This window comes from Hemitrygon akajei, chromosome 3 (assembly GCF_048418815.1).
Source record: "Hemitrygon akajei chromosome 3, sHemAka1.3, whole genome shotgun sequence".
NCBI classification, from domain to species: domain Eukaryota; kingdom Metazoa; phylum Chordata; class Chondrichthyes; order Myliobatiformes; family Dasyatidae; genus Hemitrygon; species Hemitrygon akajei.
Genome location: NC_133126.1, coordinates 117,187,999 through 117,212,022, shown reverse-complemented (window position 1 = coordinate 117,212,022; position 24,024 = coordinate 117,187,999). Strand labels below are relative to the sequence as shown.

General features: G+C 43.6%; 1 protein-coding gene across 1 annotated transcript in view; it reads right to left on the bottom strand.

Moving 5' to 3' along the window:
- Nucleotides 1-6,666: 6,666 nt before the first annotated feature.
- The window catches only part of ankmy1 (ankyrin repeat and MYND domain containing 1), a 100,360-nt gene continuing 83,002 nt past the window's right edge, over nt 6,667-24,024 (bottom strand). The window contains exons 15-16 of the mRNA XM_073039000.1: nt 17,435-17,601; nt 6,667-9,191 (exon numbers count right to left, since the gene is read on the bottom strand). Of these exons, the coding sequence (XP_072895101.1) occupies nt 9,013-9,191; nt 17,435-17,601 (346 nt within the window). The 3' untranslated portion in view covers nt 6,667-9,012. The remainder of the gene's footprint in view (nt 9,192-17,434; nt 17,602-24,024) is intronic.

The following is a 24,024-nucleotide window of genomic DNA, read 5'->3' as shown; positions in this document are numbered from 1 at the left end:
TGTACCGTCAGGCTTCTGTACCTCCTACCTGATGGTAACAGTGAGAAAAGGGCATGTCCTGGGTCTTGGACGTCCTCAATAATGGATGCTGCCTTTCTGAGACACCACTTCTTGAAGATATCCTGGGTACTTTGTACCCAAAATGGAACCAACAAAATTTACGTCCTGTGCAGTAGCCACCCCCACAAACTCCCCCCCCCCCCCATACCGGACAGTGATGCAGTCTGTCAGAATGTTATCGAAGGTACATCTATAGAAGTTTTTAAGTGTTTTTGTTGACATGCCAAATCTCTTCAAACTCCTAATGAAGTCTTTATAGCTGTATTGATATGTTGGCACCACAGATGTAAGAAGTATCATAGGAAAGGCAGATTATAGTGAAGATGAGATAGCTGGTTTACAAACAGCGTCAATGTGTAGTGAAGAGAGGCTGTTGTTGATAGGGCAAAGTTGCAGTCAACAGGATGAGTTGCAACATTGAAGGTGGACAAAAATCAAAAACAGTGAATACAGGACTGAAGGTGTTATATTTGAATGTGTGCAATGTATGGAATAAGGTAGATGAACTTGCAGCACAGTTACAGATATGCAGGTATATTGTTGTGGCCATCACTGAATCATGGCTGAGAAAAGTTTATAGCTGGGAGCTTAATGTCCAAGGATACACACTGTATCAAAAGGACAGACAGAAAGGCAGAGGGGCGGAGTTGGTCTGTTGGTAAAAAATTTAATCAAATCATTAGAAAGAGGTGACATTGGGTAAAAGGTGTTGGAACTTTGTGGATAGAGCTAAGGAACTGCAAGGGTAAAAAGACTCAGATGAGAGATGTATACAGACAACCAAACAGTAGTAAGGATGTGGCATATAAATTACAATGGGAGATAGAAAATGCATGCCAAAAGGGCAATGTTACAGTAGTCAATATGCAGGGAGATCAGGGAAATCAGGTTGGTCTGGATTACAGGAGAGGGAATTTCTAGAGTGCCTATGAGATGGCTTTTTAGAGCAGCTCTTGGTTAAGCCCACTAGGGGATCAGCTATTCTGGATTGAGTATTGCTCAATGAACCAGAATTGACTTGAGGGCTTAGGGTAAAAGAACCATTAAGAGCCAGTGTTCATCATATGATCAAATTCTCCCTGAAATTTGAGAAGGAGACACTAAAGTCAGATGTATCAGTATTACAATGGAGTAAAAAAAAATTGCAGAGGCATGAGAGAGGAGTTGGCCAGAATTAATGGAAAAGAACACTGGCAAGGATGATGGCACAGTAGCAATGGCCGGAATTTCTGGAAGCAATTTGGAAGGCACAGGATATATACGTCCTAAAGAGGAAGAAGAATTTTAAAAGAAAGATGACACAACTATGGCTAACAAGAGAAGCCAAAGCTAACATAAAAGCCAAAGAGAGGGCATATAATAGAGCAAAAATTAGTGGGAAGTTATAGGATTGTGAGTCTTTTAAAAACCAACAGAAGTTAGCTAAAGAAGTCATTAAGAAAGTAAAGATGGAATACTAAAGTAAGCTAGCCAATAATATTAAAGAGGATACTCAAATTTTCTTCAGATGCATAATACAACATAGAACATAAAATTTACAGCATATTACAGGCCCTTCAGCCCATAATATTGTGCCGACCATGTAACCTACTCTAGAAACTGGCTAGAATTTCCCTACCGCATAGTCCTCAATTTTTCTAAGCTCCATGTACCTATCTAAGAGTCTCTTAAAAGACCCTATTGTATCCACCCCTACCACAATCACTGGCAGTGTATTGCACACACTCACCACTCTCTGTGTGAAAAACTTACCTCTGACATCCCCCTTCCATCTACTTTCAAGCATCTTAAAATTATGCTCCCTCATGTTAGCCATTTCTGCCCTGGGTAAAAGCCTCTGGCTATCTACACGATCAACACCTCTCATCATCTTATACACCTCTATCAGGTCACCTCTCATCCTCTGTTGCTTCAAGGAGAAAAGGACAAGTTCACTCAACCTATTCTCATAAGGCACACTTTCCAATCCAGGCAACATCTTTGTAAATCTCCTCTGCACTTTCTCGATAGTATCCACATCCTTCCTGTAGTGAGGCAACCAGAACTGAACACAGTACTCCAAGTGGGGTCTAACCAAGGTCTTATATAGCTTTAACATTACCTCATAGCTCTTGAACTCAATCCCACCGTCGATTAAAGCTATCACACTATATGCCTTCTTAGCAACACTGTCAACCTGCGCAGCAGCTTTGAGTGTCCTATGGACATGGACCCCAAGATCCGGCTGATCCTCCACACTGCCAATTAATAATCTTACCATTAATATTATATTCTTTCTTCAAATTTGACCTACCAAAATGAACCACTTCATGCTTATCTGTGTTGAACTCCATTTGCCACTCCTCAGCCCAGTTCTGCATCTTATCAATGTCCCGTTGTAACCTCCGACAATCCTCCAGACTATTCACAACACCTTTTGTGTCATTAGCAAACTTACTAACCCCATCCTTCTACTTCCTCATCCAAGTCATTTATAAAAATCACAAGGAGGAGGGGTCCCAGAACACCACTGGTCACCATGCTCCATGCAGAATACGAACCATTTCAACCACCTTTGCCTTCTGTGGGCAAGTCAATCCTGCATCCACAAAGCAAGGTCTCCTTGGATCCCATTCCGCATTACTTTCTGAATGAGCCTCACATGAGGAATCTTATCAAATACCTTACTGAAATCCATATACAGTACATCCACTGCTCTACTTTCATCAGTGTGTTCTGTTACATCCTCAAAGAATTCAACCAGGCTCGTAAGGCATGACCTGTCCTTGACAAAGCCATGCTGACTATTCCTAATCAGATTAGGCCTTTCCAAATGCTCATAAATCCGGTCTCTTAGGATCTTCTCCAACAACTTGTCCACCACTGAAGTAAGACTCACTGGTCTATAACTTCCTGGGTTATATCTACTCCCTTTCTTGAATAAGGGAACAACGGTTTCAACCTTCCAATCCTCTGGTACTTCTTCCATCCCTATTGAAGATGCAAAGATAATCGCCAAAGGCTCAGCAATCTCCACCCTCGCTTCTTAGAGTAGCCTGGGGTATATCTCATCTGGTCCCGGTGACTTATCTAACTTAATAACTTCATCCACACAATTGCCAAGGTCCTTTTCACTGGTGAATACTGAAGCAAAGTGTTCATTAAGTACCTCTGTTACCTCCTCCAGGTCCCTACACATGTTTCCACTATCTCTCCTGATTGGTCCTATTCTCACACAGATCATCCTCTTCCTCTTCACATACTTTGTTGAATGCCTTGGGGTTTCCTTAATCCTGCTCACCATGGCCTTCTCATGGCCCCTTCTGGCTCTCCTAATTACATACTCGAACTCCTTCCTGGAACCCTTGTAATTTTCTAGAGCTCTAACCGTACCTACTTTCTTAAATCTTTTGTAAGCTTTTCTTTTCTTCTTAACTATATTTTTTTATGTCCTTTGTACACCATGGTTCTTTTACCCTACCATCTTTTCCTTGCCTCAATGGAACATAGCTATGCAAAATGTCATGAAAATGTTCCCTGAATGTTTGCCACATTTCTGCTGTGAACATCTGGTCTCAATTTACTGTATGTTTCTAAGTTCCCAAGTTCTTGCCTAATAGCATCATATTTCCCCCACCCCAATTAAATGTCTGCTCTTATCCCTCTCCAGAGCTATGGTGAAGGAGATAGAGTTGTGATCATTACCTTCAAAATGCTCTCCCACCAAGAGATCTGACACTTGACCAGGTTCATTTCCCAATACCAGATCAAGTACAGCCTAGTACTGACTACAGATCTAGTTGGCTTATCTACATATTGCATCAGGAAACCTTACTGAACACACATAACAAACTGTGGTGGCTGCAATTACCAGCCGCACCATCAACCGGGCATATTAAAGTGTCCTGTAGCCGACAATCCTCCTGATAATCTGGCAAATGACTGAGCTGTTGTATTACACCAGCAGAAGTAGATGGAGCTGGATAATGGGTTTGTGCCATTCTGCTACAGCCAGAGGGGTGTTCTCCGGAGCTGCTTCATTTATGCCGTATCTTTTTAAGGAGAGGAATGTTTTCTCTCCCCTGCAATTTACTACAGACCGGCCAGCATCAGATATAAACCCGCAGTCAGGAGATAAGTGGTGTCTCTTGGTTTGAGGAGTATTTACTATTTGTAACCCAGTTCTGTTTAGTTGGTTCAAGTTTGGAGTCTAGAATAGTTCTGTTGAGTTTGTAAATATTTTGGGTAAATAAAACCCTTATTTTTTTCACCTTTACCTGCTCTCCCAATTTTATGCTTACCCTGGCCCTTCACACGAACTCCACCCCATTTAAACCCCTTACTCCAAGGAGATGCCAGTCAATATTAGCAAAGTTAAAATCACCCATCACAACAACCCTGCTATTATTGCACTGTTCTAGAATCTGCCTCCCTATCAGTTCCTCAATATCCCTGTTATTATTGGGGGGTCTATAAAAAACACCCAGTAGAGTTATTGCCCATTTCCTGTTTCTGACTGCCGTGCACGCTGACTCAGTAGACAATCCCTCCATGACTTCCTCCTTTCCTGCAGCCATGAGACTATTCCTGATTAGCAGTGCCTCTCCCCACCTCTTCTGGGTCACCCTCCCTGTCCTGGTTGAAACATCTAAACCCCAGCACACTCAGCAGCCATTCGGTTTCAGGACTGGCCGTTGTTGATTAACATGCCAAGGGTTCAGCCTGAGAGTCCGGCCTGTATTTGAAAGCCTAAGATCTTGGGGCTCTGGAGGCGGGTGAATCGAGGGTCGACGTCATGACAGGAGACTCGTGTGTCATTGGGGAGGCCGGAAAATCTTTTGCTGTGGGCTCGAAGACCCAAGATCTTTGTGATCTTCAGGCACAGAGCTCGTAAAAAGTGATGAAACAGACTTTTTAACATTGTAAACCAGTGGGTTGTTGTTATGTCTCCCGCTGGCTGTGAAAATGGGGGACACCTCCCTCTCCCTTACTAGGGAGAGAGAAAAGCTGTGGTTTGTCGAATGCCGAATGAAATACGATAGTATTTGAGGTAACTGCAAGTCTGTGTCTTTACTATCGCCTAGCTCACGCTTGTGCTCAGTAGCAGGTGTGCTTTTTTTTGCTCGGGGGGGAGGGGGATCCGTTGGCTTGCTGCTGCTTACGCGTGGGAGGGGGGACTTTGGGGTTCTCATGTTTAACTGTGTTTTATTGTTTGGGGCACTTTACTGTTTTCGTGGATGCTTGCGAAGAAAAAGCATTTCAGGATGTATATTGTATACATTTCTCTGACATGAAATTGGACCTTTGAACCTTTGATTGGGCCAATCAGCAAGTAACCTCGTCAAAGTGCTCTGCTCCCGCTGCTGATTGGGCTTCTGGAACATAAGGTGTAAAAGAGAGCGGAGGGTGGAAAATGATGCTAGAGAGGTAGTAAAGGCAGACATCAAAATGGTGGGTGAACTGAGTAAGTATTTTGCGTGTAGATTTCACTAGTGAGACACCAGCAGTTTCAGGTGTCAGGGGTCATTAAGTGTGTGAATTTACCATAACTAAAGAGAAAGTTCTTGGGAAACTGAAAGGTCTGAAGGCAGATTGTGTACAGCCCAGGGTTCTGAAAGAGGTGGCTGAAGAGATTGTGGAGGCATTAGTAATGATCTTTCAAGAATCACTGGAATGGTTCTGGAAGACTGGAAAATTGCAAATGTCACTCCACTCTTTGAGAAGGGAGAGAGGCAAAAGAAAGGATACTATGAGCCAGTTAGTCTAACCTGAGTGGTTAGAAGATGTTGGAATCAATTATTAAGGATAGGTCTCAGAGTACTTGGAGGCACATGATAAAATAGGCCAAAGTGAGCTCGGTTTCCTCAAGAGAAAATCTTGCCTGACAAGTCTGTTGGAATTCTTTGAAGAAATAACAAGCAGGATAGATAAAGGAGAATTGTTTGATGTTGTGTACTTGGATTTTCAGAAGGCCATCCACACAAAAGGCTGCTTAACAAGCTACAAGCACATGGTATTACAGGAAAGATTCTAGCATGGATAAAGCAGTGGCTGATTGGCAGGAGGCAAAGAGTGGGAATAAAGGGAGTATTTCTGGCTGGCTGCCAGTTACTAGTGGCTTTCCACATGGTCAGTGTTAGGACCGATTCTTTTTACGTTATAAGTCAATGATTTGGATGATGTAATTGATGGCTTTGTTGCAAAGTTTGCGGACGATATGAAGATAGGTGGAAAGATGAAAGTAGATATCAGACCACTGGAAAGGTAGTAACAGGGCACAAGGTAATGGCGGACAAACTGAATAAGTATTTTGCATCTGTCTTCACTATAGGAGACACTGGCAGTATGGCGGATATTCCAGAGTGTCAGGGGGCAGAAGTGAGTGAGGCTGCCATTACTAGGGAGAAGATCCTTGGGAAACTGAAAGATCTAAGGATAGATAAGTTAGTTGGACCAGATGGTACTGTATACCCCCCAGGGTTTTGAAAGAAGTGGGTGAAGAGATTGTGAAGGCATCAGTAATGATCTTTCAAGACTCAATTGATTCTGGTTATGGAGGAATGGAAAATTGGAATTGTCACTCTGCCCATCAAGAGAGGCAGCGAAAGGAACTTACAGGCCAGTTGCTTTGATTCTCTCTGCCTGTCCACTCCTACCTTGTAACATAAAACTTGTTTGAGCAATAATCGTATGTGGTTTCAATTGCACAGAAATGTTAGCCCTGTTTCTCTTTCCACAGACACTATCTGACAAGGTGAGTATTTCTAGCATTCTTCACTTTATTCCAGATATCTGCAGTATTTTGTACTTGGCATTTAGTTAATTTGTGGTTAAATGAACAGCACGAGTGAATGTCAAGTTATCTGGGGTGTTGTTATCTTTTATTCCCAACTGCATGGGTATTTACTGTGCTGAAATCCAACTTACATCTGCAAACGCTACCGCTGTGCGGCTTAAACATTACTGCTGTTTAGCATAACTACTGAAATATTAAAACACGACGCTACCAGCCAATCATGCAGCAACCGTGTTCTAATGCATTCCATCCCTGGGAGTGCTGAGGTGAGGTAGGAAATTTGACCCTTTGTTTTCCTCAACATTTCTACAGTTCCCTATTACTACCACATGCTTTCCATTGTCTTAGCCTTAACCACACTGAAATCATTTCTCTCCGTATCCCTAGCCACAGCTTCTATTGCCCCCACAACCGTGGTGTGGCAATTCTCTCTACTTCCTTAATTTCTGGCAAACAATGGGGTGAGGGTTGGTCTAATCACACAGAGCACAGTCTGTCCATGAAGACTGGTCATCGTACACATGCATCTACTTTATTTTCTGCACTGCAATACATTTTCTTAAAACCATCACACAGATGCCGTCAACATTCATCCCCAATAACCTGAGAGGAGCTTGTGGATGCTTTGGTGACTATGACTGAAACCACCTGATGCTCTTCCACCTCTCGTTCCAAATATCCATGTAAACCCTCCAACTCTGAACTCACACCTGTCTTCAATTTCTCTTACCTTTACATTTGCTCCCTTAAGTACCCAGTTTCCCTTCCTACCCCATGGTAGCTGGTGTAACTAATGGTTCCCCTCTTCAGGCCTCATTCCCCCTCCTTCAAGCTCACAGCTCATCACTCTTCACCCATCCTTGCCAACTGCAGCCCCATTTCCAACTTCCAGTGGTGTCCTAAATTCACACACAGAAAGCCTTGCGTAACACACTGGGATTCCAACATTGCAACAATCACCAAAAAATATCTGACTTCAACATGGCTTTTCAATGGAACAGAAAATTTACATGGATGTTGCCGAGTTACAGGGAAAGGTTGAATAGGTTACACCTTTTATTTCCTAGAGTGTAGAAGAATGAGGCTTGCTAAATAATGAGGGATACAGATAGGGCAAATGCAAGCAGGCTTTTTCTACCGAGGTCAGGCGAGATTAGATCTAGAGGTCATGGATTAGGGGTGAAAGGTGAAATGTTTAAGGGGAACATGGGGGAATGTCTTCACTCAGAGTGGTGAGAGTGTGAAACAAGCTGAGAGCAGAAATGACAGATGCAAACTTGATTTAACATTTAAAAGTTTGGATAAGTACATGGATGGGACAGGTATGGAGGGCTATGGTCCAAGTGTAGGTAAATAGGACTAGGCAGAATAGTTAGCATTGACTAGGTAGGCTAGAAAGGCCAAATGACCTGTTTCTGAGCTTTTGATCTCTATAACTCTATGGCACGACAAAGGTGATCTACCCCCCTTGACCTGTTTGCAATATCTAACAGGGAGGATGATAGTGTGGTCAGCCAAAGCCTGTGCACTCAACAGGGTGGGGCCATAAACCAGCCATAGATGGAAAATCATCTAAACTGGCATCTCGTCCAACAACTGTACACCTGTTCCTTGCTATGCCAATTGAGGATCATCTATCTCCAAAGACCCTTTCTCATCAGGATTCTGACACACAGTTCCCAAATGAGCAACATCTTGGTTTTGCTATCCTGCTTTGTGCACCAACACATCTCCCTAATCTCCCCGTAACCATCTGAAATTCCACAATTCTCTAAATCTTGCCTTTACTTATTCCCAGTTTAACTGCTCCTTGCCTTGAAGCACTGCATTTGACCCAATTATACTCAACACCCAAGATTAAGCTTTTATTCATCTTCCTCCATATCTCCTAAAATTACCGCTGTCATATCTCCCCACCTAACCTCATTCATCTGGCATATGCTGGTTCAGTAATAAGTGTTATCTCAATTTTCAAACCCTACTCACCAATATTGTTTTCAAATTCCTCTTTAGCTTCAGCACCTGCTAACTCTTATCTCCCTCAAACCCTCCAATCACCAGCATCTAATTCAGTCCTCTTGATCACTTCCCTTATATAACTGCTCCAAGTTTAGCCAAAGTCATGGTCATGTGTGTGAGACTGAACAGCGAGAAAACTCAACCAATCAAAAGTACATTTAATTAAAGCTGTAGTTATCCAGATCCATGGATAGTGATGTTGAACGGCTCCAATCCAGTGATTGGTCCTCCCCTTCTCTCTTCCTGTCCATCCCATCTTCTGCCTTCATTCCCTCTTCATCATCTGTCCCATCTTTTCCCTTTGCTTCCCCTTTCTTCTTTTTGGATGAAGCACGAGCTGGAAATAGAGAGAAGTTTAATTAATAAATGGCTGAAGGTTAGGATGAGAAATGACTGTGCAACGCAACTTTGACACACAAACTGTCTTATATGTCCATCTTTCTAGAACCAAAATACATCTCCCAAGAAAGATAACCCATCCTAGTGCACAGATACTCCCATGGAGGCTGATTAATCTAGTACACAAACTCCCTCACTGAAGATCAGCAAAATTCTTAACTCCCTATTGAAGCCCATTTCTCAAGTCCACAAGAAGCCTCATTGAAGCTCACACGTTCCCTCCTCAAAGCTCACCTTTCTAGTATATCCATCAAAGCTCATTCCTGTGATGCCTAGCCCTTCAGTATATAAACCCTCCCACAGGTATTCACTCCTTTAGTATTCACCCCCCACGGAAGCTAATCCCTTTTATATGCAACCTCTCCCAATACATCCCTTCCTTCTGGTAAATATACTCTCCTACTGAACCCCATCCTGTCCGTACTCAAAATGTCCCATTAAAGCCCATCATTTGGAACACAATTCTGCCACTCAATCTCAGCTTCTGATGCTAATGCTTGGCACAATTATACTTCCAGGCACACAACTTCCTTTGAATCCATGCAAAGTACCCTTCCTCTATAATCAAAGCCCACTTCTTCAAATTCTTCCACTCTCATACAGGCTTCTTTTAATAAATTAGATCCAATTGTACTGCAATTCTGATTCAGAATGATTTTTCTACATCCAAAATTTTGTATCATTCTCTTTTTCAATAGTAACCCTGACTTCCCCACTGAATCCACCAAGAGTCATACAAGCAGAGAAAAAGGACCTTCAGCACTCCCATGCTGAGAATTTTGCCCATCTCAGGAGCCTGCATTAAGTCCATGTATCACTGTGTCTTGCTTATTTAAATGCCTGTCTAAATGTCTCTTAAACTGTGATTGTATCCAACACCACCGCCTCTATGGGAGTGAGTTCCAGATAGCACCCACTCTGTGTATATATAAAAAAAACAAAAATTCCTTCCTTTCACCTTAAACCAACCATAGGAAAATAATTATGACTATTTATCTGCCTCATAATCAAATATATCTGTCTTATTTTATATACCTCCCCAGCCCTCTTTGTTACTGCGAAAACAAGCTCAGTATCTCCCATATATCGGAGTGAACCTTCTCTACACTCCCCTGCAAAGACCAATCTTTAAACACCTCTTTGTAATTTTACCACCCTCATGTAAGCAGAAGTCTCTGGGGCTGGAACTGTCCCACAGAAGGCTATCCTTTCCACTGTCAACCTCTACTGCCAACTTCTCCCCTACCCTCAGTAAATTTACATCCTCAATCATAGTCCACAGCTCTGTAGTCCAAGTTATCTCCTAAATACTGACCATCCAGCATCTCAACTCTGTCACTAAAACTTTACTTGCTGGTTTCCTAATTATCCACAATATCAATGCCATGGTAGCTTGCTCTACTCTAGATCATTGGAATATCTGTTCTAATCTTGCTTTTCCTGCACAGTCATATAGTCATAGAAAAGTACAGTGCAGAAACAGACCCTTCAGTTCATCTAGTCTGTGCTGAACCATTTAAACTGCCTATTCCTATCGACCTGCACTGGAACCATAATCCTCCATACCCCTACCATCTATGTACCTTGCCACATTTCTCTTATATATTGAAATTGAGCTTGCATGCAACTCATGCACTGGCAACTTGTTCCACACTCTCACCACCCTTGGGGTGAAAAAGTTTTGCCTCATGTTCCCCTTAACCCATGACCTCTAGTTGTAGTCCCACCCAACCTCAGTGGAAAATGCCTGCTTGCATTTACCCTGTCTATACCCATCATAATGTTGTATACCACTATCAAATCTCCTCTCAATCTTCTAAATTCCAAGCAATAAAGTCCTAATCTATACAATCTTTCCTTATAACTCAGATCCTCCAGTCCCAGCAACATTCTTGCAATCTTATTTACATCTTTTCTGTAGGTAGGTGACCAAAACGGCACGTGATAGGCCTCACCATTGTCTTATATAACTTCAACATAACATCCCATCTTCTGTACTCAGTACTTTGATGTTTGAAGGCCAACATCAGACCCAGCACTGATCCCAGCTGCACTCTACTAGCTACAAGGCTCCAGTCATGGGACAACCATCTACTACCACTCTTTGGCTTATCCCACAAAGCCAATGTCTATTCCAATTTACTACCTCGTCTTGAATGTTGAGAGACTGAACTTTCTTGACCAACCTCCCATGCGAGACCTTGTCAAATGCCTTGCTAAGATCCATGTAAACAATATCCACTGCCTTCACTTCATCAATTTTCCTGGTAACTTCCTCAAAAAACTCCAAAAGATTGGTTAGTTAAAACCTACCACGCTCAAAGCCACAATGACTACCTCAAACCAGTACATGTCTTAGGGCCCCTGCGGTTTCTGCACTTGCCTTTCACAGGGTCCAATGGAACACCTTGTCAGGCCCTGGGGATTTATCCATCCTAATTTTCCCCGAGACTGCAAACACATCCTCCTCTGTGCTCTGCATAGGGTTCATGACCTTATTGTACTTTGCTCATTTTGATAAACTCTATGTCTATCTTAGTTGCAAAAAATCCATTTAAGATCTCCCCCATCTCTCTTGGCTCCACATATAGATTACCATTTTGATTTCCAGGGACCTTTTGCTCTTAACATATCTGTAGCATTTCTTAGGATTCTTCTTCACCTTATCTGTTAGGGCAACCTCATACTACTTTTAGTGCTTCTCATTTCTTTCTTATGTGCTCTCTTGCACTCTGTATATTCAGTAAGTATCTCTTTTGTGCTTTGTACCTCCTTTTTTTTTTATATACCAGGGTCTCAATATCTTTTGAAAACCAAGGTTCCCTGAACCTGTTATCTCAACCTGCAGAACAGACCTATCTTTTTCCATGTTCATTTAGAGTTTAATGGCATTGTGATCACTTAATGCAAAATGTTTCACAACACAAACTTCAATCACCTGCTATGTCTTATTCCCTAAAAGCAGATCAAGTCAGACACTCCTTTCATTGGACTTCTATGTACTGATCAAGGAAACTTTCCTTAACACATTTGACAAACTCCACCCCATCTAGTCATTTTACAGTACGGGAGTCCCTGTCAATATGTGGAAAGCTAAAACTACTTATATAACAACCTTAATGTTTCTTGCAACAGGCTGCGATCTCTCTACAAATTTGTTCCTCTAAATCCTGCAGACTGCTGGGTCGTCTATAATATTCCTTCCTCATTTCCACCATAAAACCTCACTAGATAAGTTATTTTGTCTGTCCTGACTGAGCACTGCTGTGACATTTTCCCTGACTAGTAACAGCATTTAATCCCTCTTTAATCCCTCTCATTCAGTCACATCTAAAACAACACATCTCCACAATATTGAGCTGCCATTCCCGCCCTTCCTGGAACAAAGACTCACTAATGGCTACAATATCATAATTCCAGATGTTGATCCATGCTCTGAGCTCATCTGCCTTTCCTGCGATACTTCTTGCACTGAAATATATGTGACTCAGGACACTAGTCACACCATGCTCAACCTTTTGATTTCAGACTTTGAAGTTTTAACAACAAGTTTCCACAACCTCCACTATCTATTCTGGCAGTCTGGTTCCCATACCCCTGCAACTCTACTTGAACACCACTTCCCCACCTAGTGCAGGAGCAGCAAACCTTCCCACTAGGCGATTAATCCCCCCTCCAGTTCAGGTACAAACCATTTCTTCTGTATAAGTCCCACCTTCCATGGAAGAAAACCCAATGATCAGAAATCAGATGCCCTCCCTCCTACACCAACTCCTTGATCACGCGTTAGACTGAATGATCTTCCTATTTCTGTCCTCACTCGCACATGGCATGGGCAGCAATCCTGAGATCACAACCTTGGAAGTCTTGCCCTTTAACTCAGCACCAAGCTCCCTGAACTCACTTTGAAGAACCTCGTAACTCTTGCTATCAATGTCACTGGCACCTACATGGACCACACCTTCTGGCTGTAGAATGCTGACAATGTGATCCATGATGTCCCAGATGCTAGCACCCGGGATGCAACATACCATCCGGGAATCTCATTCTTGTCCACAGAACTTCCTTTCTGTTCTCCAAACTAAGGAATCCCTTATCACCACAGCTTGCTTCTCCTCCTCCCTTCCTCTCTGAGTCATAGAGCCAGAAATCCGACCACTATGATTTTCCTCAGCGAGGTCGTCCCCCCCAACAGTATCCAAAGTGGTTGAGGGGGATCTCCAAAGGGGTACTCTGCACAGGCTCCTTAACCCCTTCCCCTTCCTGACTCCCAGTTTCCTGTGTCCTGCACCTCAGGTGTAACTACCTCTCTAAAAGCCCTGTCTATCACCCTGCCAAATGATCCGGAGTTCTTCCAGTTCCAGCTCCTTAACGCGGATTATTAGAAGCTGTCGCTGGAGGCACTTCGTGCAAGTGAGGTCGTCAGGGACACTGGAGGTCTCCCTGCCTTCCCACATCCTGCAAGAGGAGCATTCCACTGTCCTGCCTGGCACCCCTACTGTTGTAACTGAGCAAATATAAAGGAGGAACCAGTAAATAAACTGGGGGAGGGGGGGAAGAAAAAACAATGGATCTACAACATTTTCACCTTCTGTCACTCAAGCCTCTCCTCACTGAAGCTAAAGTCTCAAAATACCCACTCACACAATGGACATTTTAAAATTAAATGTAACATACAGATTCACAAACAAAAATGCTGGAAGAGCTGAGCAGTCAGATGTGAGGAATGTTAGCTGGCCTCTCTATTCACTGATGTTGAGCTCTTCCTGCATTTGCTTTTGCTTCAGACTGCAACCTCTGCAGATTTATTTGTTTGCCAATATTTAGATAATGTGCATGATGATTGCCAGCTAAAACTTCCCTTTATATTCTGTTGCTTTGTTTTGGATCTCTGGGTACTGCTGAAAAAGCTAAAGTTGTTATGTGACCTTAATTGTCCAGGAGGCAGCTCTGTAGCTTTATCCATCTTGATATTGACATTGGAGGGGGTGGGCAGAAAATGTTCAGGGGGTGTAGATGTTTGAAATGACCCTCAAGTGAAACTAATTGTATTACTTCCACCAAAAGCACGTGAAAACAATTCCAAAGCAAGATTTTAAATAATGGAATCAGTCCGTTTCTTAAAAGCAGCTAAGCAAGGTGCACTAGCTTTAAAAAATCTCCAGGGAAATTGATTCACAATTTACTATTGAGAAGGCAACTTCACTCTGTAACCTCTGAACTTCATTAAAAAAGGTCAACTACTGGTGACAGAAGTTAAAAGGCAGCACGGTTCATCAATTAGAATAATGATCTGATTTGAGCAGGTGTCTCCCACTGTCACACCAAGAGAGAATGAAATGTGTGCCACATGTTCAATTAATATATCTTGGAAAAACACTAATCTGTTGGGAGCTTAAAGGAGCAACAGTTTTGTAAGAGGGCATTCTCTTGAATTTAATGTTTGATTAGAGGTTAGCAAGGTAGCAATGGTGATGAAATATTGCAATACTGTAAAGCGGTAGGTAGCTACGATTAACCTGCTGCATTGCCATAATGCCAGCACCTCACTTTCATGGTTCTGCCTTTAAAAAAGATGAAAAAATACACTGTTAGATCTTCTCCTTCTGCATTTCCTTGCTATTAAGGATGGTTTGCTTGCATTCAGTTCTGCAGTTTTGGAGGTGACTGATGAAGCCAGGGTGGGAATCACTGGAGCCTGACAGAAAGTATGGTTGGGTAGTTTCTCAGACGGTCTGCTCTCCATCTGGTTATGCAGAGTCATGATCCTAACTGCTCCTTAAAGTTGTCACAGACCATAGCTTCTCGACTTCCATAAGACATCAGAGCAGAACTAGGCCATTTGGCCCATCGAGTCTGCTCCGCCACTTCATCATGGCTGACCCATTTCCCTCTCAGCCCTATTCTCCTGACTTCTCCCCATAACCTTTCATAGCCTGACTAATCAAGAACCTATCAAACACTGCCTTAAGCACACCCAATGACCTGGCCTCCACAGCCGTCTGTGGCAATGAATTCTACCGATTCACACCCTCAGCTAAACAAATTCCTCCTCATCTCCATTCTAAAGGGATGTCCCTGATTCTGAGGCTGAACTCTCGGGTTCTAAACTCACCCACCACAGGAAACGCCCTCTCCACTCTGTCTAGGCCTCTCAACATTCAACAGCTTTCAATAAGATCCCCCTCATTCTTCTAAATTCCAGTGAGTAGAGATCCAGGACCATCAGTCACTCTTTATACGATAAACCTTTCATTCCCAGAACCATTCTCACGGTCCTCCTCTGAACCCTCTCCAATGTCAGCACATACTTTCTTAGATAAGGGGCCCAAACCTGCTCACAATACTCTAAGTAGCTTAGGAGGGACGATGGCGACTGCTTTGTTTACATCTTTGGAAACAGCTCTATTTCTACCTTTAATATCTTTATTCTTCCCTTTCAGGGTTCCTTTGACCTGGAGTTACACGCAGGTTTCGGTTCTTTGCGGGAATGGGACCCGTTCCTGGGGTTTCACAACTGGCTGTTATTCAGCATGCCAAGGGTTTGGCCTGAGAATGACGATCGTGTTTGGAAGCCTAAGATCTCAGGGCGCTGGCGATGGGTGGATTGAGGGTCAGTGTCACAGCAGGAGACTTGTGTGTCGTCAGGGAGTCTGTAAAATCTTTCGCTGTGGCCCCAAAGACCCAAGCTCTTTGCGATCTTGGGTCAAAAAAAGAGCTCAAAAAAAGCAATGAACCAGACTTTTAACATCGTAAACCAGCAGGTTGTTGTTATGTCTCCCGCTCACTGTGAAAATGGGGGACACCTCCCTCTCCCTTGCCAGGGAGAGAGAGAACCTGTGGTTTGTTGAATTTCAGATGAAATGTGAACCCTTTGGGGTAACTTTGGCCAGTGTCTTTGCTATTGCTTAGGACACGCTTGGGCTTGGTGATGGTACCGATGCGCTGGTGGGCGGGGGGGGAGGGGTTTGGTGCTCGCTGCCGCTTACTGAAATTCCATTTACTGTAACAGCTTAAAAGAGTTAGGTTAAAAGCGGGTTTATAGAAATAACATTCAATAGTCCAACATCACCAAAGTCCCAGATATAGTAGGGTATTGGAGTTTTACAGGTGTATAATGGCCAGGCTCAAAGATTTCCTAGAGCAAACACGAGAAAATCTGCAGATGCTGGAAATTCAAACAACACACGCAAAATGCTGGTGGAACACAGCAGGCCAGGCAGCATCTATAAGTTGAAATACTGTCGACGTTTCGGACTGAGACCCTAACGAAGTTAGTCCTGATGAAGGGTCTCGGCCCGAAACGTCGACAGTACTTCTCCTTATAGATGCTGCATGGCCTGCTGTGTTCCACCGGCATTTTGTGTGTGTTGTTCAAAGATTTCCCAAATTGATGATATGGAAAGGGTGTGGAGAAATGGGTCTGGATAGAAAGGGTTAGGTGTAATGCCTAGATTCATCCTGTATTACTTTCTTCTCTCTATAGTCAAGGTAATACAGTATGTAACAGGCCCTTTAGCCTCATGCATGTTGACTGTGGTGCCCACCAATCTAATCCCATTTCCCAGTGTCTGGCCCCTCATTCCTCTAAAGCCCTCCTATCCACGCATTTAGAAAATTCTCATTTCATTGTTGCTATTGTACTTGCCTCAACCACTTTTTCTGGCAATTGATATCACTGCATGAAGAAACAATTCTCAGGCCCCTTTTGAATCTTTCCCTTCTCTCATTAAACCTATGCTTTCTAACTTTTAGTTCCCTTTCACTGGGAAAAAGACCATGAGCATAAACCCTATCTATGCCACTCATGATTTTAAACACCTCTATAAAGTCACCACTCAATTTTGTTCTAGCTTGTCCAATCTCTCTATAGACTCAGGCACTCGAACCCTTGCAGCATCCTCATAAACTGTCTTTGCACTCTTTCCATTTTTACAACATTGTTCCTGTAGCAGGGTGAACAAAACTGTGCACAATAGTCTGTCCTGAAGATGATTCTTGGCCCAAAACTTCAACTATTTATTCATTTCCACAGATGCTTCCTGACCTGCTGAGTTCCTCTAGCATTTTGTGTGTATTACAATAATCTGCAAGTTCCTCTGAACATAAATAAGATGTGCTGCTGGGGTAGTGTTGGTGAGCTGACTGGGTTGCGAAGGGTTGTGCAGGTTAAGCTTATACCTTTTCCTTTTGAGACGTAGCACTCGTGCTTGTGGAATTCGTCCCAAGCTGCCAGCTTGCAGGCCTTGCTGCAGTAATACACCTCCTTACACCGGCTGCACGCAACCAGATGCACCCCCACGGAGCGTCCACAGTAGTAGCAGAACTTGAACTTGAACAGCTGCCTCCTGCAGGAACAGAAACAGGCTGTGAGTTGTTGAATGTGGGGGTGTCACTCTTCCTCCAGCGACTGCTGGCAGGCTACAGTCTTGGTGCTGCTGTGCAAATGGTGCTTGATGATTAGCATGGGCAGTGTGGACTAAAGGCCCTGTTTCTGCGCTGCACGACAGCTCAGCACTGTTTGGGTTGGCATTTGTGGCCATTTAGGCAGACTGCCTAAACATACAAGTCTCTGGTATCTCTGTTGTTGCAAACTTGGCAGATCATGATGTGGCTATTACAGAGACTGGGATGGCTCAGGGGTAGGAATGGTTACTTCGAGTGCCAGGTTTTAGATGTTTCAGAAAGGACAGGGAGGGAGGCAAAAGAAATGGGGACATGGCACTGTTGATCAGAGATAGAGTCACGGCTGTAGAAAAGGAGGAAGACATGAAGGGATTGTCTACTGAGTCTCTGTGGGTGGAAGTTAGGAACAGGAAGGGGTCAATAACTTTACTGGGTGTTTTTTTTATATACACAACCCAATAGTAACAGGGACATCCAGGAGCAGATAGGGAGGCAGATTCTGAGAAGGTGTAATAATAACAGGGTTGTCGTGGTGGGAGATTTTAATTTCCCAAATATCCCAAGAGCAAGGGGTTTAGATGGGGTGAAGTTTGTTAGGTGTGTTCAAGAAGGTTTCTTGACACAATACATAGATAAGCCTACAAGAGGAGAGGCTGTACTTGATCTGGTATTGGGAAATGAACCTGGTCAGGTGTCAGATCTCTCAGTGGGGGAGCATTTTGGAGATAGTGATCACAACTCTATCTCCTTTACCATAGCATTAGAGAGGGATAGGAACAGACGTGTTCGGAAAGCGTTTAATTGGAGTAAGGGGAAATATGAAGCTATCAGGCAGGAACTTGGAAGCATAAATTGCAAACAGATGTTCTCAGGGAAATATATGGAAGAAATGTGGCAAATATTCAAGGGATACTTGCATGGAGTTCTGTATAGGTACGTTCCAATGAGACAGGGAAGTTATGGTAGGGTACAGGAATAGTGGTGTACAAAGGCTGTAATAAATCTAGTCAAGAAGAAAAGAAAAGCATACAAAAGGTTCAGAGAGTTAGGTAACGTTAGGGATGGAGAAGATTATAAGGCTAACAGGAAGGAGCTTAAAAAAGAAATTGGGAAAGCCAGAAGGGCCCATCAGAAGGCCTTGGCGAGCAGGATTAAGGAAAACCCCAACAGTCTACAAGTATGTGAAGAGCAAGAGGATAAAACGTGAAAGAATAGGACCTATCAAATGTGACTGTGGAAAGTGTGTATGGAAACGGAGGAGTTAGCAGAGGTACTTAATGAATACTTTGCTTCAGTATTCACTACGGAAAAAGACCTTGGCGATTGTAGGGATGACTTGCAGCAGACTGAAAAGCTTGAACATGTAGATGTTAAGAGAGAGGATATGCTGGAACCATTGGAAAGCATCAAGTTGGATAAGTCACCAGGACTGGATGAAATGTACCCCAGGCTACTGTGGGAAGTGAGGGAGGAGATTGCAGAGCCTCTGGCGATGATCTTTGCATCATCAATGAGGACGGGAAGGGTTCCGGAGAATTGGAGAGTTGTGGATGCTGTTCCTTTATTCAAGAAAGGGAGTAGAGATAGCCCAGGAAATTATAGACCAGTGAGTCTTACCTCAGTGGTTGGTAAGTTAATGGAGAAGATCCTGAGAGGCAGGTTTTATGAACATTTGGAGAGGCATAATATGATTAGGAATAGTCAGCATGGCTTTCTCAAAGGCAGGTCTTGCCTTGCGAGCCAGATTGAATTTTTTGAGGATGTGACTAAACACATTGATGATGGTAGAGCAGTAGATGTAGTGTATATGGATTTCAGCAAGGCATTTGATAAAGTATCCCATGCAAGGCTTATTGAGAAAGTAAGGAGGCATGGGACCCAAGGGAAAATTCTTTTGTGGATCCAGAACTGGATTGCCCACAGAAGGCAAAGAGTGGTTGTAGACGGGTCATATTCTGCATGGAGGTCGGTCACCGGTGGTGTACCTCAGGGATCTGTTCTGGGACCCCTATTCTTTGTGATTTTTGTAAATGACCTGGATGAGGAAGTGGAGGGATGGGTTAGTAAGTTTGCTGATGACACAAAGGTTGGGGTGTTGTGGATAGTGTGGAGGGCTGTCAGAACCGAAAGGTAATGTTGCAGCTATATAGGACGTTTTTCAGACCCTATTTGGAATACTGTACTCAGTTCTGGTTGCCTCACTATAGGAAGGATGTGGAAACCATAGAAAGGGTGCAGAGGAAATTTACAAGGATGTTGCCTGGATTGAGTGAACTCAAGTCTTTTTTCCTTGGAGCGATAGAGGTGTATAAGATGATGAGAGGCATTGATCATGTGGATAGTCAGAGGCTTTTCCCCAGGGCTAAAATGGCTATCACGAGAGGGCACAGTTTTAAGGTGCTTGAAAGTAGGTACAGATGAGATGTCAGGGGTAAGTTTTTTTACGCAGAGAGTGGTGAGTGCGTGGAATGGGCTGCTGGTGGCAGTAGTGGACGCTGATATGATAGGGTCTTTTAAGAGACTCCTGGACAGGTATATGGAGCTCAGAAAAATGGAGGGCTATGGGTAACCCTAAGTGATTTCTCAGGTAAGGACTTATTTGGCTCAGCTTTGTGGGCCGAAGGGCCTGTATTATGCTGTAGGTTTTCTATGTTTTTATCAAGGGTGACAACAGATCGGGCTAAAACCACAGGTGTCCTGCCCAGTGCTGCTGAGATGGCAGTAGCTGGCTCTGGATCTCAGCCCAGTGAAGGGGGTGGGTGACAGAAGGGACAGTGGAAGGGGGAGTTGTCTGAGCCTCACTATCTCATCTTATGTTCCTGATTGCCTTGAACAGAGTTATTAGCAGATCATCCACGGACAACTGGAGAAGGTTGATAGATTCTTGATTGGTCAGGCCACAAAGGGAATCGGAGAGAAAGCAAGAGATTGGGGCTGAGAGGAAAATTGGATCAGCCAAGATGAAACAGCAGAGAAGACTCGATGGGCCAAATGGCCTAACTCTGCTCCTATATCTTATTCTCCAAGAGAATTCCTAACATGTACAATCCATCAAGTGAAGAAATTTCTCTATACTCGGTCTGAGGAATGGGCTCTTTATTTAACAGAAAAGAACAGCTTTAGCATCTACTGCCTCTTGCCCTCCATCAATTTCCAACTCAAGGGATCAAGGCACATGCAGCCATGGCAGCAACACAAAGCCATGCTGACGTAACGATGGGCAGGCTAGCTCCATGATATAGTCTGCAAATGTCATTGAGAGGCTGAGATTCCTGGCAACCAGTGACCAAGTGGCCGAAGTCACCCTGACTGGACAAGCATAAAGACATTCCAGTGCTCTGCACAGTGGCAAGGTTCACAGATCCACTACCTTCTGGCTCCAGTAACCCGAGCTCGATCCTGACCTCGGACATCGTCAGCGTAGAGTTTGCCACGTTCTCCCTGTGGTCACGTGTGCTTCGGTTTCTTCCCACGTTCAAAAGACATGCAGGTTGGTGGATTAACTGGCCACTGCAGGTTGCCAGTAGCTGAGTGGCGGAATCTGTGGGTAGTTGATGGGGATGTGTGGAGAATAGAATGGGTGAGGGGAAGATTAGGGTAAATGCGTGGCTGATGTTTGGTGCAGTTCCTGTGGGCTGAAAGACCTGTGACCCCGTTCTTTCCCTCTCCGTGACTCCATTAGGGCCGACTCTTGGTTCTCATGGTCAGTAATGGTGCTTTTTTTCCCGCTCAGTGAGGGTAATCTTTAGTGGGGAAGTTTTCATAGAAACATAGAAAACCTACAGAACAATACAGGCCCTTTGGTCCACAAAGTTGTGCCGAACATGTGCCTACCTTAGAAATTACTAGGCTTACACATAGCCCTCTATTTTCCTAAGCTCCATGTATCTATCCAAAAGTCTCTTAAAAGACCCTATTGTATATATCTCCACCACTGTTGCCAGCAGCTCATTCCACACACTCACCACTCTCTGCGTAAAAAACTTACCTCTGACATCTCCTCTGTACCTACTCCCCAGCACCTTAAACCTGTGTCCTCTTGTGGCAACCATTTTAGCCCTGGGAAAAAGCCTTTGACTATCCACACAATCAATGCATCATCTTATACACTTCTATCAGGTCACCTCTCATCCTCTGTCACTCCAAGGAGAAAAGGCTGAGAGTTCATTCAACCTATTCTCATAAGGCATGCTCCCCAATCCAGGCAACATCCTTGTAAATCTCCTCTGCACTCTTTCTATGGCTTCCACATCCTTTCTGTAGTGTGGCGACCAGAACTGAGCACAGTACTCCGTGGGGTCTGACCAGGGTCCTATATAGCTGCAACATTACCTCTCAGCTCCTAAATTCAATTCCACGATTGATGAAGGCCAATGCACAGTATGCCTTCTTAACCACAAAGTAAACCTGCGCAGCAGCTTTGAGTGTCCTATAGACTCGGACCCCAAGATCTCTCTGATTCTTCACACTGCCGAGAGTCTTACCATTATTACTATATTCTGCCATCATATTTGACCTACCAAAATAAACAACTTCACACTTATCTGGGTTGAACTCCATCTGCCACTTCTCAGCCCAGTTTTGCATCCTATCAATGTCCCGCTGTAACCTCTGACAGCCCTCCACACTATCCATAACATCTCCAACCTTTGTGTCATCAGCAAACTAACCCTTCCCTCCACTTTATCATCCAGGTAATTTATAAAAATCACAAAGAGTAAGGGTCCCAGAACAGATCCCTGAGGCACTCCACTGGTCACCGACCTCCATGCAGAATATGACCCATCTACAAGCACTCTTTGCCTTCTGTGGCCAAGCCAGTTCAGGACCCACAAAGCAATGTCCCCTTGGATCCCATGCCTCCTTACTTTCTCAATAAGCCCTGCATGGGGTACCTTATCAAATGTCTTGCTGAAATCCATATACACTACATCTACTGCTCTTCCTTCATCAATGTGTTTAATCACATCCTCAAAAAATTCAATCAGGCTCGTAAGGCATGACCTGCCCTTGACAAAGCCATGCTGACTATTCCTAATAATATTATACCTCTTCAAATGTTCATAAGTCCTGCCTTTCAGGATCTTCTCCATCAGCTTACCAACCACTGAAGTAAGACTCACTGGTCTATAATTTCCTGGGCAATCTCTACTCCCTTTCTTGAAGAAAGGAACAACATCTGCAACGCTCCAATCCACATTCCACATCTGTGCAAATTGCTCTGCACCTTCCCAATAACATACTAAAAGCTTTTCTGCAGGACCAGGGTAGAAAAATGTAAGCCATCACCCATCCATAGGAGGGCACAAGAAAGCAGTAACTGGTGAGTCACTCTGATCGGCTATCCCAAGCTGAAGGGCACAGATTTGTTCAGTTAAACATCAAAAAGGTCTGTGTCTCAGGAAAAGTTGGAGGCAGCAAGCGATTTAGTGATCAATTCAGAGAAAACAGAACACTGAATTCGGAAAGCACTTAGTGTCTGATTAGTTGCCAGAGGTTGGTATAAAGTGTTGAAAATCATTCAGTGCAAGTGCAAAAGCAGAAAGGATATTGATTTCTTATTTACTAATACCACCAGAGATGTATTTCATTTTTAAATTTTTATTTAGAGGAACAGCCCAATGAACTGTACTACCCAGTTACATCCCTATGATCAATAACCTTTGGAATGTGGGAGGAAACTGGAACACACGGGGTCACAGGAAGAATGTGCAAGGCCTTACGGACAGCAGTGGAACTGAAACTGGGTTGCTGGTGATGTAAATGGATTATGCCAAGATTCTTCGAAGAAATGTTGATGTTCAAAAATCAGAAAATTTACCAAGTTCTCTGATTTGTAGAACGGCAAATCTGCTTTATGATCTCTTTACCCTCTACTACCCCTGAACGTTACCATTACGTTACGCCAGAAGGAAGATACCTAGATTGATCGATCAACCTAGGCATCGAATACCAATTTCAAACTTTTTCTCCCTGCCTAATTGACTCTCTAAAGATGGTGGAGGCAGACACTCACATGTCATTATAAAAATCAACACAAGTACCTGCATCACCAAGGAACCAGGGACCTAATGTGAGTAAATATTTGGCATGGGCATGGTGGCTGGAGAACCCATTTCTGTGCTGTATGACACTGGCATTAGCTGGGGATTGGCGTCTACATTGGGGCAGATATTCTCACAGGCTAATCAAACAATAACCTGACAGTCACACTCACGGAATTGTATTTTACAATAATATTCCAGGCTCCTTTGTCGCGATCCCTGGGTATGCCTCGACCCAATTAACACTGACCCTGCTGAGCGGTTACGGGCTGGAGTCAGCTGTGTTTGGAGTCCTCAACACTCCATGAAATCTCATGGCGT